Raw genomic sequence first — 17,846 nt, 5'->3', positions numbered from 1 at the left:
CCCGCTGGTCGATGCGCAGCGCCAGATCAACCACCTCATCCAGGGTCTGAGGCAGCTCCCTTCCCGCCAACTCATCACGGATGTAGGGTGCCAACCCCTCCAGGAAGGCGGCCCGCAGAGCGGAGTCATTCCACTGCAGCTTGGCGGAGATGGTGCGAAACTCCGACGCATAAACGCACACCGAGCGTTCTCGCTGGCGGAGTTTGAGAAGGCGTGTCTCTGCTCCCACTTCGCTGCTGGGGGGAACAAAGGTCTTCCGGAGAGCGGGCACAAACGCAGCATAGTCGTTGCAGGCAGGGGATTTGGAATTGTAAAGCGCAGCAGCCCACTCCGCGGCGCGTCCGGAGAGCAGGGAGGTGAGATGCGCCACTCGGGAGCGCGCAGATGGGTAGCATCCAGGTTGGCACTCGAACTGCATGTCCAGCGTGGAGAGCAGACCATCGGGGCTCCCCGTCTCCCCGTTCCACCTCTCCGGCAGGCTGAAGTGGGGCTCCTCCCTAGGAGCAGAGCGGGTTGGCTGCTGGAGTGCAGCGATCTGTTGCTGCTGATCGTTTGCCTGTTGTTGGAGAGCCGTGAGAGCCGTGGATAGACGCAGGGTGTGGTCGGACAAGGAGTTCACCTTGGTGTTGAGCTGATCTACCATGGAACGCAGCTGCACGTTCTCGTGGCGGAGACGATCGATCTCCGTCGAATCTACTCGGATCTCAGTCATCCTGTCAGGCTGATCAGACTGGATGAAGGAGACGAACAAGGTGAGACGTTTAACAGTTTTATTATTTCTCTGGTCGTATCTCTGTGAGGAAGAAACGATGACTGAGATGAGAAGCCGGTCACGGCGTCTTCCATATATAGCCTTGATTGGCTGTGACGTGGAGGGAATCCCCGCGAGGAGCACGCTGGGAGCTCCCCACGAGGGGCATGTCGGGAGTTGTGGTCCGAAGGTCAGCCGGGAGATACCTGAGTCCTGACACCCCTTAAGCCCACTAGCCCCCATTTTTGGGAGCACGCCTCCTTTAGCAACATTTAACTTTCAACTACAGGCACTAACAGTGGGTCTAAGTCAATACGAGTGAGTAGTTAATATTTATGTTACTATTTATGATTTTTTATTGCTTCTTTACAACGAAAAGCTGCCGATGTGTACTGTTTAGCCATATTTATATGTGTATATATGTATTTCATATATTCTGTTAACAGGAATAATTGCTGGCCCTGTGACACAAAATGTATTGATTTAGAAATTACTAAAATATTTTGAATTAAGTATACGATTCACAAGACCAGTAAACTGATATTAACCATACACTGATCTTTAAAAAATATACTGTAAACACAAAAGTAGAAAAGTTTTGCTTTAGAAAAAAAGTTCAGACAAATGAAACAACCAGCAACAACTTTTATTGGCCTTACAAATACCTTGTAAATAAAAACATTTTTATGGCAACATAATGCTACCACCTCTTCAAAAAATCTGATGAGTCCCGAGCTTTTCTCAGTTTCTCCACGTGCATGAGCAGTTTTTGTTTTGCATCCTTGCTCATGTTTTTTCCATGGCAAAAGACATCAGCTGCCTCTCACTAATGAGACAAAAACAAATAGCAATTGGTAAAAATGACATTCACACCTAGAGGCTGTCATGAACGATGTAAAAACAACACATATAGACATTAGCCCTGTTCTTGTGTTTGTAGAATACCTCCAGTCACACTGCAGCCCACAGCTGTATATTTCTGTGGCTTTCTTATTACTGCATTAATGTAAAAAATATATATCATCATTGTAAAAAATATCATTAGTGAAAAAAATAACAAATCACAAACGCAATCGGAATATCGTATGTTCCTATCTGGATATGAACTCAGATCCTCGGCACATCAGGCAGACGCCTTACCAGCTGAGTTATGTCTTTGACATAATATGCTCATGCCACCGAGTGGAGTTATGCTCTATGTTGAACTACATGTGACAAGTCAACGTAACCCCAGATAACTGTAGACATAGATGGATCTGAATGGATTCTTAGGAAAAGTTCTGTTACATATTTTTTACCAATGTAAGCCATTCGACGGCGACAGCTTTTGGCAATGGACATGACGTTGTCGTCCGGCCAATATTTGCTGGGATGCTTTCTGTTGAACTACACATGTAATTGTCAAAATAACAATTTTACATGTAACTGTAGACATGAACAAATATATCTGAATTAATTTTAGGGAAAAGTTCTGTTACAATTTATTTTTACCAATTTAAGCCGTCCTTCCAAGACCATTTTTGATCGTGGACACCACGTTACCGTCAGACCAATTTTTACTAGATGCTATACACGCCACTACTTGTCAAAATAACTATAATAAATGAAAATGTTGACATGTAAAAATATATCTGAATGGATTTTAAGGGAATTTTCTGTTAAATATGTTTTCACAAATTTTAGACGTCCGAGCGTGACCATTTTTGGCTGTGGATACCACATTGCCGTGTGACAGTTTGCTGCTTATTAGATGAGGAGTCATAAATGCTCAAATAAATAGCCTATTGTTACGTTTATTTTGGCCAAAAAACTTGCATGTAGCCCATTTAAAATTATATAAAAAATACTTTGCATCCATGACGTCTTCCCCCGCTGCCAATAATGCTTAATCTTAAGGGAGTTTGGGGACATTTTAGATTTATTTGATCTACAGCAACTGGTCAAGGATCCTACCCGTGAACGCTCCCATACACTGGACTTAGTTTTATCTTTTGGACTCTGAGTTTCTGATTTATTTGTAGATCATGTGTGTATCTCTGATCATTTTCCAATCATTTTGAATATCTCAAACCTATCTCTCCCTACAAGGCATCAAGCTAAATGTTATGCTCGCTATATTGCTTCCTCGTCCTCTGTTATTCAATTCAATTCAAATTCAAAAATACTTTATTAATCCCAGAGGGAAATTGATTGCTGTAGTAGCTCAGAATAATAAGAATAATAATTAAGTCATGCTGTCAAGTTATGCTGTCATCTAGCTTGGAGGCTGGCCTATTGACATCTTTCTCCCCATCTACATCTGTGGGAGTAGATGGTTTGGTGGACTCCTTCAATATGGCTTGTTGTGTTGCACTAGACGCTGATGCATCACTTAAACTCAGGCAAAAAAAGACCATCTCTGATCCCTGGTTAAATGACAACACTCGTGCTCTCAGATGCCATTGTAGGACACTTGAATGTAGACACTTGAACGTAGATGGAAAACGGACAAGCTACAAATTTCCCTACAAATGCTGAAAGACTCCCTGGCAGCTTACCAAAAAGCTGTCAGATCAGCTAAAAATAATTATTTTGCCAACATCATTGAGAGGCATTGTGGTGATCAACGCAAGCTTTTCAGTACCATTAACTCTGTTCTTTCACTAAAGGAATCCACCAACTACAGCACCATGCACTGATTTTCAGAATGTTTTTCCTGGAAATAATCTGTACTATTAGACATAATCTGTTGGGACCTGTTACCCAGAAAGAGTCACTCTGTTCTCCGTTCTCTGATTTTGATCATGTCTCCCTTCAAGATCTTGATAAATTAATCAGGTTTATGAAACCCTCAGGTTCCCCACCGGATGTCCTCCCCCCAATGTTGCTACTTGGGGTTATACCAGTAGTGGGTCCTTTTATTTAATATATTTTAAATTACAGTTTGTCCTCTGGAGTGTTTCCAGAATCCTTTAAGAAGGCGGTCGTCCAACCACTATTGAAAAAACCTGGCCTGGATCAAAATGATTATGCAAGTTCCCGTCCAATCTCCAAACTTCCTTTTTTATCCAAGGTTATTGAAAAAGTGGTACATGCTCAACTCTCACATCATTTACTGGAACATTCACTACTTGACCATTTTCAGTCTGCTTTTAGGCCAAATCATAGCACCGAGTCTGCACACATTCGTGTGTTAAATGACATTCTGACAGAAACTGATGCTGGTTCCTTTGTTCTGTTACTACTGCTAGATCAATCAGCAGCATTCGATACGGTTGACCATAACATTCTGCTAACAAGGCTGGAATCTTTTGTTAGAGTTACAAAGACCGCGCTAAACTGGTTTCACTCTTATCTGTCTGATAGAAGCTTCAGCATTCACATAGGCAACTGCTCTTCTCCTTTTGTCCCACTCCCCTGGGGAGTTCCCCAGGGCTCTATTCTAGGTCCACTCCTCTTTTCTATATATATTCTTCCACTGGGAAACATCATTGCTAAGCGTGGCCTACATTATCACATTTACGCCGGTGACTGTCAAATTTATATGGCTTTAAATCAGTCAAGTTCCATTACCCAACTCTCAGAATGTCTCTCAGAAATTAAAACCTGGTTAGCTTCCAATTTCCTGAAGTTCAATGACAATAAGACCGAGGCCATTCTCTTCAAACCAAAACATGATCTGCATACTTCTGCTGCCTTTGATCTCTCCCCCCTCAACCTTAATTCCTGTGTGATCAGCCTTGGGGTTAAACTGGATGCTGATTTGTCAATGAGCGCACATGTTAATGCCACTGTTTGATCCTGCTTCTTCCAGCTTCGTCGCCTTACTCGACTAAAGCCCATTCTTAAGAGGCCGCACTTAGAATAGAATCTGTTATTCATGCATTTATCACTTCCAGACTCAGCTTTTCCAACTCAGTTCTTATCGGTGCAAATGAAATGTATCTGTCCTCACCATGCCCTACAACACCAGAGCCTGTAGGAATGGCACCCAGATCTCCTCAGATCCCTCACGTGCTCTTCCCTCCTACTACACCAGGTCACCATCAGTTACAGGTGCTGGCCAGTAAATTAGAATATCATCAAAAGGTTGAAAATATTTCAGTAATTCCATTCAAAACGTGAAACTTGTACATTATATTCATGCAATGCACACAGACCAATGTATTTCCAATGTTCATTACATTTAAATTAGATATTCATAAGTGACAACTAATGAAAACTCCAAATTTGGTATCTCAAAAAATTAGAATATTCTGAAAAGGCTGAATATAGAAGACACCTGCTGCCACTCTAATCAGCTGATTTACTCAAAACACCTGCAAAGGCCTTTAAAAGGTCCCTCAGTCTTGTTTTGAAGGCACCACAATCATGGGGAAGACTTCTGACTTAACAGCTGTCCAAAAGACAATCATTGACACCTTGCACAAGGAGGGCAAGACACAAAAGGTGATTGCTAAAGAAGCTGGCTGTTCGCAGAGCTCTGTGTCCAAGCACATTAACAGACAGGCGAAGGGACGGATAAAATGTGGTAGAAAAAAGTGTACAAGCTCTAGGGATAACCGCACCCTGCAGAGAATTGTGACGACAAACCCATTCAAAAATGTGGGGGAGATCCACAAAGAGTGGACTGCAGCTGGAGTCAGCGCTTCAAGAACCACCACGAGGAGACTCATGAAAGACATGGGATTCAGGTGTCGCATTCCGTGTGTCAAGCCACTCTTGAACAAGAAACAGCGCAAGAAGCGTCTCGCCTGGGCCAAGGACAAAAAGGACTGGACTGATGCTGAGTGGTCCAAAGTTATGTTTTCTGATGAAAGCAAGTTCTGCATTTCCTTTGGAAATCAAGGACCCAGAGTCTGGAGGAAGAGCGGAGAAGCACAGAATCCACGTTGCATGAGGTCCAGTGTAAAGTTTCCACCGTCAGTGATGGTGTGGGGTGCCATGTCATCTGCCGGTGTTGGCCCACTCTGTTTCCTGAGGTCCAGGGTCAATGCAGCCGTCTACCAGGAAGTTTTAGAGCACTTTATGCTTCCTGCTGCTGACCAACTTTATGGGGATGCAGACTTCACCTTTCAACAGGACTTGGCACCTGCACACAGTGCCAAAACCACCAGCACCTGGTTCAAGGACCATGGTATCCCTGTCCTTGATTGGCCAGCAAACTCGCCTGACCTTAACCCCATAGAAAATCTATGGGGTATTGTGAAGCGGAGGATGCAATACGCTAGACCCAACAATGCAGAGGAGCTGAAGACGACTATCAGAGCAACCTGGGCTCTCATAACACCTGAGCAGTGCCACAGACTGATCGAGTCCATGCCACGCCGCATTACTGCAGTTATTGAGGCAAAAGGAGCCCCGACTAAGTATTGAGTGCTATACATGCACATTCTTTTCATGTTCATTCTTTTCAGTTGGCCAACATTAGAGAAACAAACATTTTTTCATTGGCCTTTAGAATATTCTAATTTTCTGAGATACCAGATTTGATGTTTTCATTGGTTGTCACCTATAAATATCAAAATTAAACGTAATAAACATCGGAAATACATTGGTCTGTGTGCATTGCATGAATATAATGTACAAGTTTCACGTTTTGAATGGAATTACTGAAATATTTTCAACCTTTTGATGATATTCTAATTTACTGGCCAGCACCTGTATATCTGTTATATGTTGCACCACAGCCCAGGTGACCGGGGATTGGACCACAATGATTGGAAGCCTTTTATTATTGTTTTTATTCAGTTGTATGTAGGTGTGAGTCCTTTGATGGTCTGTGTGTGTTGTGATGTGCTGAAGATGATGTGTAAAGAAATAGTTTTGAATTAGAATTAAAGATGTAATTTTGTGTTGTAGCATTTGAGAAAATCCAAAGTAACGACAAAGCCCAGCTAGTCTTGAACAGTTTTATTGAGTTGCATTGACCCGGACGTATTTAATACCAGGAGTCCATGATGCGCCTCATGCTCATGAATCTCGTGCCTCCATATCCCATCTCCCTGAAGCTCCTGTACTCTCCAGGCCTCATGTACATCATCTTGCCTCTGTAGTGAGGCTGCTCGTACATCAGCCAGTGGCCATCCATCACATGGCAGGACATGCAGTCAGACATACGGTAACGGTCCATGATGGAGTCACAGTCATCCATTAGCTCGTGCATTTGACCACCAAAGTTCTCCCTCTCGTAGATCTTCATCCTGTAGGATCCCCTGTGCTATAATAGAAACAAACGTCAGGCTCTGGACATTCCAGCATTGCAGGTCAGAGATGGAAGAGTTTGAAACTTACCATGGGGATCATACGGCAAGACTTGATGCAGTCTCTCCATCCAGTCATGCTCATGTAGTCAGCATACTCGCCCCTCTTAAAAAAGTACTGGTTTCCCATGTAGTTGGGACGGTCATAGACCATGAAGCAGCCGCTCTCCACCCTGCAGGAGTGACACCTGCTCAGGTAGGAGGACATGTCAGCACAGTCGCTCATGCACTCATAGGAGCGACCCTGGAAGTTCCTGTCCTCGTAGAAGATGATCTGAAAAACAGTCAGTGGTACTACTTTACTGAGCATTTATTACCAGAAAAGCCAACCTGTTTGTGGTGTTTCTACCTTTCCCCTCATGCTCATGCCAGTGTTGCTCATGTTGACTGCAGATGAGTTGTTGCTCTTGCTCTGGATTGCTTTCAAACCTGGTTTAACCCTTTCCTTTTATACCTGGACGCATGTAAAGGACTACTGACGCCCCCTTCATAGAACCGCTGACTCAGTAAATGACTTTACAACTCCACAGAATGCTGAGGTTCTGTTCAGTCTTTGGAAAAGCCTTTATTTTCAACACAAACAGTGCTCTCTGCTTGACAGGTGTGAATGGATTAGCACACTAAACAGTGAAGGATTATATGTTTAAATGGAGCTGTTGACCCTGTTTCATTGTTATTTCTTCATGAAAACCCACCCAAAGCAGTTTTGTGAATGGTAAATGACCCACACTTGTATAGGGCCTTTCAGAGTCAGAGGCCTCCAGCACACTACAGTATGTACACTCACTGGCCACTTTATTGGGTATACCTGTCCAACTGCTTGTTAACACAAATGACTGATCAGCCAATCACATGGTGGCAACTCCCTGCATTTAGGCTCGTTGACATGGTTGAGACGATCTGCTGTAGCTCAAACCGAGCTTCAGTATGGGGAAGGAAGGTGGTTGAAGTGACTTTAACATGGCATGGTTGTTGGTGCCAGACTGGCTGGTCTGAGTATTTCAGAAACTCCTGATCTTCTGGCATCGTCACACACAACCATTTCTAGGGTTTTCGACATTCAGATGATAGAGTCAGAGCTTGGCATCTACAACATGAAAGTATGGATCCATCCTGCCTTAAATCAAAGGTTCAGGCTGGTGATGGTGATGTAATGGTATGGGAGACATTTTCCTGTCACACTTTGGGCCCCTTATTACTAAATGATCATTGTTGCAATGCCACAGCCTACCTCCAGATCTCAATCCAGTGGAGCACCTTTGAGAAGTGGCGGAATGGGAGATTTGCATCATAGATGTGCAGCCAACATATCTGCAGCAACTGCTTGATGCCATCATGTCAATGTGGACCAAGATCTCTGAGGAGTGTTTCCAGTACCTTGTTGAATCTATGCCACGAAGGATTAAGGCAGTTCTGAAGGCTAAAGAGGGTCCAACCCGGAACTAGAAAGGTGTATCCAATAAAGTGGCCAGTGAGTGTATTTTAGCCTCATGCGTGCAATTTCCTGTTCCAGCTGCACCTTCCCTTAGGCTCAGACCAGCTATTGCAAATGGCTGGATGGCGTTAGTTTAGAAGAAGAAAATATAATTTCTATAGCGCCTCTCAAGATAAAAATCACGAGGTTCTTCACAAAAACAAAAAATGTAAAAATATAAAAAATAATTTAGAAAATGGTTAAAAATATATTTAAAATGAGCACAAAAAAAGACAATTGTGATTAAAAAATGTTAAGAAAGAGAGAAAGTGAACAGGAAAGAGGGAAATCAGTGGATCCTGAGGAAGGTGGAATAGGTGGGGAGAGCAGAATAAATGTGACAGTGTGAGCATCCTGTCACAGTGTCCCGACTGATCATGTGCCCTGGCTACTTGGCCAAGTGGATGTCCCTTTGGCTGACTGGTTAGAGCGTATGACTCTCACCCGGGAGTCTGGGGATCGAATCCCGCCGGGCCCTCGTTTATCCACCTTGCCACATTTGGCGTTGTTGGCAGGATCCATGTAGTACTGTCAAGTAGGTCCATGGATGTGAAGTTTGTGGCACCTGCACGGGAGCACGAGGACGTGCTTGTGGAAAGAGAGGGGAAGATGTGACAGTGTGAGCATCCTGTCACCGTGTCCCGACTGATCATGCACCCTGGCTACTTGGCCAAGGGGATGTCCCTTTGGCTGACTGGTTAGAGCATATGACTCTCACCCGGGAGTCTGGGGATCGAATCCCACCCGGGCCCTCGTTTATCCACCTTGCCACATAAAGAGAGAGTGGTGAAGAAGGTCACACAAAAACCAGCTTGAACAAGTGAGTCTTCAGCTGCTTTTTAAAGGAGACCACTGAGTCCACTGATTTCAGGCTCAGGGGGAGAGAGGTCCAGAGTCTGGGGGCCACAGCAGCAGATGATCTGTCACCTTTGGTCTTTAGCCTGGTGCTGCACAACCAGTAGGCTTTGGTCACTGGACCTCAGGGACCTGCTGGGGGTGTAGGGACTGAGAAGATCACCAATGTAAGATGGTGCTTGTCCATGTAAGGCTCTATAGACCAGAACCAGGATCTTGAAATGAACCCTGAAGTTGACTGGCAGCCAGTGAAGCTGGAGGAGAAGCGGGGTGATGTGGGTGTGTTTGGAGGACTTGGTCAGAAGCCGAGCACAGGCATTCTGAACCACCTGTAGACGGTTCAGGGAGGTTCTGCTCAGACACGTGAAAAGAGAGTTACAGTAGTCTAAGCGTGAGGAGATGAAGGTGTGGAGAACTGTCTCAAGTTCAGAGCGGGACAGAATGGGACTCAGCTTTGCAATGTTCCTGAGATGGAAGAAGGAAGAGTGAACAAGAGAACTGACATGAGAATCCAGGGTGAGAGCTGGGTCAAAGGTCATGCCAAGATTCCTGACGGAAGGTTTGGTGTGATAAGCAAGCTGACCAAGAGAGTCTCTGACTTTGGGAACCAGCTTGTCTGGAGCACAGATGAGGATCTCAGTATTAATTGAGGAGATTAAGAATAATCCTAAATTTCTTTTCAGTACAGTTGCCAAACTTACACAGAATCATAGCTCTGAACCATCTATTCCCTTAGCCATCAGCAGTAATGACTTTATGGGATTTTTCACAAGTAAAATTAATTCTATTAGAAACAAAATCTTTAGCATCCTCCCTAATGTGATTTCTTCTTCCTCAGTAAGTGAGGCAGCATCAGAGGTAACTGTAGAACCTCATCTGCTTTTGAACCGTTTTGATCCAGTTGAGCTTTCAGAGTTATCAAAAATATTAGCTTCATCTAAACCTTCCACTTGCATTTTAGATCCAATCCCAACCAAATTATTTAAAGATGCATTTCCTTTGGTTACTGCCCCCATTCTATATATAATCAATCTATCCTTAGTAAAGGATATGTACCACAGGATTTTAAGGTTGCTGTAATCAAACCTTCACTTAAGAATCCTTCTCTGGATCCAGATGACCCAATGAATTATAGACCAATATCTAACCTTCCATTTGTATCCAAAGTCCTGGAGAAAATAGTGGCCATCCAAGTATGTGAGCATTTAAACACTAATGCTCTGTTTGAGGAACTTCAGTCTGGTTTTAGAGAGTATCACAGCACTGAAACTGCATTAGTGAGAGTTACAAATGATATTCTCATGGCCTCAGATAAGAATCTTGTGTCTGTTCTAGTCTTGTTAGATCTCAGTGCTGCTTTTGACACAGTAGATCACAATGTTCTTGTAGAAAGGCTTGAACATGTTGTAGGGATCAAAGGAACAGCGCTAGGCTGGTTTAAATCCTACCTGTCTGACAAATTTCATTTTGTAAATGTACATGACAAATTTTCTTCATACTCCAGGGTTACTTGTGGAGTACCACAAGGTTCAGTGCTTTGACCAATTATTTTTACTATATATATATATATATATATATATATATATATATATATATATATATATATATATATATATACTCCCAATTGGTAAAATCATTAGACAGCATGGGATAAACTTTCACTGTTATGCTGACGATACTTAGTTATATTTATCCAGTAACCCTGATGAACCTAATCGGTTAGGTAGATTACAGGCTTGTCTTGAGGACATAAAAAATTGGATGACTCTAAACTTTCTGCTTTTAAATCAAGACAAGACGGAAGTTCTCATCTTTGGACCAGAAATCCAGAAAAGGAAATTGCTTAGTCAATCACCTGACCTGAATGGCAGTAAATTAGTCTCCGAGAACAAAGTAAGGAATCTTGGTGTTATTTTTGACCAGAACATGTCATTCAAATCCCAGGTTAATCAGGTTTGTAGGATTTCCTTTTCCCACCTTCGGAATATTGCTAAGATTAGAAGCATCCTTTCCAGGAGTGATGCTGAGAAACTAGTTCAAGCATTTATTACATCAAGACTGGATTACTGTAATTCATTACTCTCAGGAAGTCCACAGAATGTAGTTAAAAGTCTTCAGCTTGTCCAAAATGCTGCAGCTAGAGTTCTGATGAGAATTAAAAAGAGAGATCATATCTCTCCTGTCTTAGCTTCCCTACACTGGCTACCTGTTAAATTCAGAATAGATTTTAAGATCCTTCTTCTCACATATAAAGCTCTTAATAATCAAGCTCCATCATACATCAGTGATCTGATTGTTCCATACGTTCCTAACCAAGCACTTCGCTCCCAGACTGCAGGTTTACTGGTGGTTCCCAGAATATCTAAAATTAGGATGGGAGGCAGATCTTTTAGTTATCAGGCTCCTCTCCTGTGGAACCATCTCCCAGGGTTAGTCTGTTTGGCAGACACCTTGTTGTCATGATCTGCCCCGGCCTCCCTGACTGTGTCGTTCCTGCCTTAATTAGTCCTATTGTTCTCACCTGCCCCTCGTTAATATGCCCATGTGTTCCTAATTCTCCCTGTGTATTTACACCTCCCGTCTTGTACCTGTCTTTGTTGGATCATTGAATGTGCATGTCCTCGTTTTGTCCTGTCGCTCCCGGTTACTATTAAATCCATTTTATTTCATCTGTGCCTGCTCTCCTGCCTCCTGAACCCACCAACACACATGGTCCTACCATCTCCACCCTCAAAACATGATAGAATGATCCAACCAACCTGGACCTGTGGTGAGCCCTGACATCTGTTTCTTATTTTTTCTTTTTTTCCCGTTCAGCGGAGGGAGATTTCGGCCTGGAGTTTTTGGTTTTTCGGCGCATCCTACCTTTCTCGGGGTGGTCGAGCCCTCTGGGAGATCCTGGCGCATCCTATTTCGTTTTCGGGGTGGTCAGGGTCATTCTCATCTCCTGCTGTTTTGCCCCGTCCTGTTCTTCACCGAAGCTGCGGTTCCTGGAGTTTCCTTATGGAGGTAAAGCCCCCCTACGCATGCCAACGTTCTCCAGGGTGGTAGGGCTGGTCTTCCTGCTCCATGTCTGCTTCCCTTCACCCGAGCCTCCGCCTGTTGGATCCAGTCGAGTGTGCACCTGCTCAGGACTGTTGCCGAGTACCTGCTACCGCTCCTGGTTTCCTCGCATCGCTCCTGCTGTTCGTCCCACTTCCTGGTCCACGCCTGCAGGGTCTATGCCTGCAGGTCCTTCATGCTGCAGTTCTCTGCTGGGTCCCACGCCTGCTGCTGCAGTTCTCAGCTGGGTCCCACGCCTGCTGCTGCAGTTCTCTGCTGGGTCCCACGCCTGCTGCTGCAGTTCTCAGCTGGGTTCCACGCCTGCTGCTGCAGTCCACTGCTGGGTCCCACGCCTGCTGCTGCAGTTCTCTGCTGGGTCCCACACCTGCTGCTGCAGTTCTCTGCTGGGTCCCACGCCTGCTGCTGCAGTTTCCTACTGGGTCCCACCCCGGCTGCTGCAGTTTCCCCAGTTCCTGTGTGTACCAGTCAAGAGTTCCCATGTGTCAAGTCAAGAGTTCCCGTGTGTCAAGTCAAGAGTTCCTGTGTCAAGTCAAGAGTTCCTGTGTCAAGTCAAGAGTTCCTGTCTCAAGTCAAGAGTCCCTGTGTCAAGTCAAGAGTCCCTGTGTCAAGTCAAGAGCTCCTGCGTCAAGTCAAGAGCTCCTGCGTCAAGTCAAGAGTTTGTGTGTCAAGTCAAGAGTTTGTGTGTCAAGTCAAGAGTTTGTGTGTCAAGAGTTCCTGTGTGTCAAGTCAAGAGTTCATGTGTGTCCCGAGTCAAGAGTTCCTGTGTGTTCCCCATGTCAAGAGTTCTTGTGTGTTCCCCGAGTCAAGAGTTCCTGCATGTTCCCCGAGTCAAGAGTTCCTGTGTGTTCCCCGAGTCAAGTGTTCAAGTCGAGAGTTCGAGTCTGTCCCCCGAGTCAAGTGTTCGAGTCCGTCCCAAGTCAAGTGTTCGAGTCCGTCCCAAGTCAAGAGTTCGAGTCTGAGTTTCCTGGTCCAAGCTCAAGAGACCCATTGTAAATCAGAGTTGTGCCACCTGACCGAGAGGTCTCTGCTCTGCAACCCTGGTCTGAGCTCTAGGAGACTTTGTAAGTCGGAGTTGTGCCGCCTACTCTAGAGGCCCCTACTCTGCAGCCCCGGACTGAAATCTGTCTTCCCGACTCACGTCTTCAGTATTCCTGAGTCTCCTGTGCTATGTGGCGTGTGGGCGTCTGGTATCCGCCCCTTGGGGGGGGGGGGGGGGGTACTGTCATGATCTGCCCCGGCCTCCCTGACTGTGTCACTCCCGCCTTAATTAGTCCTATTGTTCTCACCTGCCCCTCGTTAATATGCCCATGTGTTACTAATTCTCCCTGTGTATTTATACCTCCTGTCTTGTACCTGTCTTCGTTGGATCATTGAATGTGCATGTCCTCGTTTTGTCCTGTCGCTCCCGGTTACTATTAAATCCATTTTTATTTCATCTGTGCCTGTTCTCCTGCCTCCTGAACCCACCACCACACATGATCCTACCATCTCCACCCTCAAAACATGACACTTGTCTACTTTTAAGAATAGGCTCAAAGCATTTTTATTTGATAGGGCTTATGGTTAAAATCTGATGTTAGCCTAGATCTGGACAAGTGGGGGAGTAGAGGGAGGTGGAGTGTACAGTCAGTAAAGACGGCTCTCCCTTGCCCTGCCTCCAACATGCCTCCATCTAAAAAGGCTAGGTTATCCAGAGTTATCTCTGTAGTTATGCTGCTATAGGCTTAGACTGCTGGAGGATACACTGACCACTTTTCACACTCGACTACTTTCTTCTACAATCTGCTCTTTAACTGTATTATTTCCTGCTACGTCAGCTATTAACTTAATTTTTCTCTAAGTGTTTTTCTCCCCAGAGGAAGCTACGGTGATGTTCTGCTGAGCTGTGGTGGCCTCATGGAGAGGGCCATCGTCTAGCACACTGCTGCTAACCACTTAAACTTTCTCCCTCCCCTGATAATAACTTTTTGTTTCCTTGACATTGATGTGCTACTGCTAGTTTACCCGTTTAACAATAGATTCACTATGATAAATACAATAAAGTTTATCTAAGCAATCACGTTGTAACCATGGACACATTGCCTGGTGTGTGTGTGTGTGTGTGTGTGTGTGTGTGTGTGTGTGTGTGTGTGTGTGTGTGTGTGTGTGTGTGTGTGTGTGTGTGTGTGTGTGTGTGTGTGTGTGTGTGTGTGTGTGTGTGTGTGTGTGTGTGTGTGTGTGTGTGTCTGCTCTGTCTTCTCGATCCCCAGTGAGTCGTGGTGGATGGCTGCTTATACTGAGCCAGGATTCTCTGGAGGTTTCTTCCTGTTAAAAGGGAGTTTTCCTCTCCACTGTCGCTATATGCTTGCTTAGTATGAGGACTGCTGTAAAGTCACTGAATTGATGCAATTTGCTGGGTTCCTTATATAGGAAACATTTTTTTCTGATTGGCTTAATGAACTGACCTGAATTGGAATGTGTATTATGTGAAGTGCCTTGAGATGACTCTTGTCGTGATTTGGCGCTTTATAAATAAAATTGAATTGAATTGAATGTGTCTCCTTGTGTGCTCCATCCCCCTCTAAAGGATCCCCTTATGTGTCTCCTTGTGTTCCTCATGTGTCCCCTAGTCTGCAGCCCCTCCAGATTATCCCTCCCAGGTCCTGTGCTCCCGTTGGTCTCCCCTAGTCACCCCTCTGCAGTTTTTCTATAAAGTTCAGCTTTTCATTTAATTAGTCTCTTTAGTGTGTTTCTTTCCCCAATGGTTTTTGTAGTTTTCCTTCCCCCTTAGAATATTAGTTATTTTGCCTGCTCTTCATGTCTTTAGGTTTTTGCCCTTAGGTCATGTTAGTTTCTTCTCCCTGATTAGTTAGTTGTTTTCACTAGGTTTCTCTTCCCACGCACCTGCAGCTTATCTTCCTCTCATCATGCCCCAGTGTATTTAACCCTGTCTGCGTCTCTGTTTGTTGTTGGGTCATTGTTTGTGTCACCCTTGTCTCATTCCCCTCTCTAGTTTTTGGTTTTTGGATATCTCTAGGTTTTGTTATTAGGACTTTTTGATTTTTATTTTTGGCTCCCTGCCTTTTTGGATTTAGTCTTTAATAAAGGATTTTCGTTATTTTCTACCAACCCTGTGTCATCTGGCATCGTTGCTTCTTTGGGTCCTAACCTCCTCTTGGCTCACAACATGACAGTACAAGTCAAGTCAAAGTTTAATGTTATTCATTGAATTTTTTAAAGCGAGGGACGAGTGCCAGATAGTGCTCCACCAGGGCACTCCATTGTCCTGCTGGGGGACTTCAATGCTCACATGGGCAATGACAGCATGACCTGGAGGGGTGTGATTGGGAGGAACGGCCCGCCTGATCTGAACTCGAGTGGTGTTTCATTATTGGACTTCTGTGCAAGCCGCAGTTTGGCCATAACGAACACCATGTTCGAACGTAAGGATGCCCATCGGTACACTTGGTACCAAGGCAGCCTAGGTCGCAGGTCGATGGTAGACTTTGTAGTCGTATCATCTGACCTGCAGCCGTATGTTTTGGACACCCGAGTGAAGAGAGGAGTGGAGCTGTCAACTGATCACCACCTGGTGGTGAGTTGGATCAGATGGCAGGGGAAGGTGCCGCGTAGACCTGGCAGACCCAAACGCATAGTGAGGGTCTGCTGGGAACGCCTGGCAGAAGAACCTGTCAAGACGGTCTTGAACTCCCACCTCCGGCAGAGCTTTGAACGCATCCCGAGAGCAGTGGGAGACATTGATTCCGAGTGGGCCTTGTTCCACTCTGCAATTGTTGAGGTGGCTGTCACTAGCTGTGATCGCAAGGTGGCCGGTGCCAGTCGTGGTGGCAACGCCCGTACCCGCTGGTGGACACCAGAGGTTCGGGGAGCCGTCAGGCTGAAGAAGGAGGCCTACAGGGCATGGCTGGTCTGTGGGTCTCCGGAGGCAGCAGACAGGTACTGGATAGCCAAGCGGGGTGCAGCAGTGGCAGTTGCTGAGGCAAAATCTCAGGCATGGGAGGAGTTTGGTGAGGCCATAGAGAAAGACTATCAATCGGCTCCAAAGAGGTTCTGGCAAACAGTCCGGCGCCTCAGGGGAGGAAGGCAGCAACTCGCTCACACTGTTTACAGTGGGGATGGGGAGCTGCTGACGTCAACTGGGGCTATAGTCGGACGGTGGAAGGAATACTTTGAGGAGCTCCTCAATCCCACCTACGCGCATTCCGAGGAGGAACCAGAGCCGGGAGACCTGGGGATGGACTGTCCAATCTCGGGGGCAGAAGTTGCTGAGGTAGTCAAAAAACTACACAGTGGTGGACCACCGTGGGTGGATGAGAGTCGTCCTAGGTATCTCAAGGTTATGGATGTTGTAGGGCTGTTGTGGTTGACACGTCACTGCAACATTGCGTGGTCATCTGGTGCAGTTCCTGTGGAGTGGCAGACCGGGGTGGTGGTCCCCATCTTTAAGAAGGGTGACCTGAGGGTGTGTTCCAACTATAGGGGGATCACACTCCTCAGCCTCCCTGGAAAGGTCTACTCCAAGGTACTGGAGAGGAGGGTCCGATCGATAGTTGAATCTCAGATTGAGGAGGAGCAATGTGGTTTTCGTCCTGGCCGTGGAACTGTGGACCAGCTCTATACCCTTGCAAGGGTGATGGAGGGGGCATGGGAGTTTGCCCAACCAATCCACATGTGTTTTGTGGATTTGGAGAAGGCTTATGACCGTGTCCCCAGGGGCACCCTGTGGGGGACACTCCAGGAGTATGGGGTGGGTGGCTTTCTGTTAAGGGCCATTCAGTCCCTTTACCAGAGGAGCGTGAGTTTGGTCCGCATAGCCGGTAGTAAGTCGGACCTGTTCCCGGTGAGGGTTGGACTACGCCAGGGCTGCCCTTTGTCACCGGTTCTGTTCATGACCTTTATGGACAGAATTTCTAGGCGCAGCCGTGGTGTGGAGTGTGTCGAGTTTGGTGGCAGGAGAATCTCGTCTCTGCTTTTTGCGGATGATGTGGTCCTCCTTCATCCAGCTCTGACCTTCAGCTCTTGCTGGGTAGGTTCCCGGCCGAGTGTGAAGCGGCTGGGATGAGGATCAGCACCTCCAAATCTGAGACCATGGTTCTTGACCAGAAAAGGGTGGCTTGCCGACTCCGGGTTGGGAGAGAGGTCCTACCTCAAGTGGAGGAGTTTAAGTATCTCGGGGTCTTGTTCATGAGTGAGGGTAGGAGGGATCGGGAGATCGACAGGCGGATTGGTTCATCATCTGCAGTGATGCGGACGCTGAGCCGATCTGTCGTGGTGAAGAGGGAGCTGAGCCAGAAAGCCAGGCTCTCGATTTACCGGTCGATCTACGTCCCAATCCTCACCTATCTATGGTCATGAGCTTTGGGTAATGACCGAAAGAACGAGATCGCGGATACAAGCGGCCAAAATGAGTTTCCTCCGTAGGGTGGCCGGGCTCAGCCTTAGAGATAGGGTGAGGAGCTCA

General features: G+C 45.9%; 2 protein-coding genes across 2 annotated transcripts in view; both read right to left on the bottom strand.

Moving 5' to 3' along the window:
• The window catches only part of fundc1 (FUN14 domain containing 1), a 497,656-nt gene that overhangs the window by 389,919 nt on the left and 89,891 nt on the right, over nt 1-17,846 (bottom strand). The gene's annotated exons all lie outside the window — the stretch shown is intronic.
• Nucleotides 6,629-7,892, bottom strand: LOC107389439 (gamma-crystallin M2). The gene is made up of 3 exons (XM_015965571.3): nt 7,343-7,892; nt 7,025-7,267; nt 6,629-6,950 (listed from the first exon to the last, which is right to left on the bottom strand). The coding sequence occupies exons 1-3, from the start codon at nt 7,373-7,375 to the stop codon at nt 6,672-6,674; spliced, it is 555 nt and encodes a 184-aa protein (XP_015821057.1). The 5' UTR covers nt 7,376-7,892; the 3' UTR covers nt 6,629-6,671.

This window comes from Nothobranchius furzeri, chromosome 14 (assembly GCF_043380555.1).
Source record: "Nothobranchius furzeri strain GRZ-AD chromosome 14, NfurGRZ-RIMD1, whole genome shotgun sequence".
NCBI classification, from domain to species: domain Eukaryota; kingdom Metazoa; phylum Chordata; class Actinopteri; order Cyprinodontiformes; family Nothobranchiidae; genus Nothobranchius; species Nothobranchius furzeri.
This window is presented reverse-complemented; position numbering and strand designations above follow the sequence as displayed.

What these genes read in the sequence shown, in the direction of transcription:
- LOC107389439 (XM_015965571.3), bottom strand. Translation starts at nt 7,375, where the DNA reads ATGAGCAACACTGGCATGAGCATGAGGGGAAAG. An exon ending in GCATGAGCATGAGGGGAAAG is followed by an intron (nt 7,268 to 7,342) that starts GTAGAAACACCA and finishes ACTGTTTTTCAG; the next exon opens with ATCATCTTCTACGAGGACAG. An exon ending in CTTGCCGTATGATCCCCATG is followed by an intron (nt 6,951 to 7,024) that starts GTAAGTTTCAAA and finishes TTTCTATTATAG; the next exon opens with CACAGGGGATCCTACAGGAT.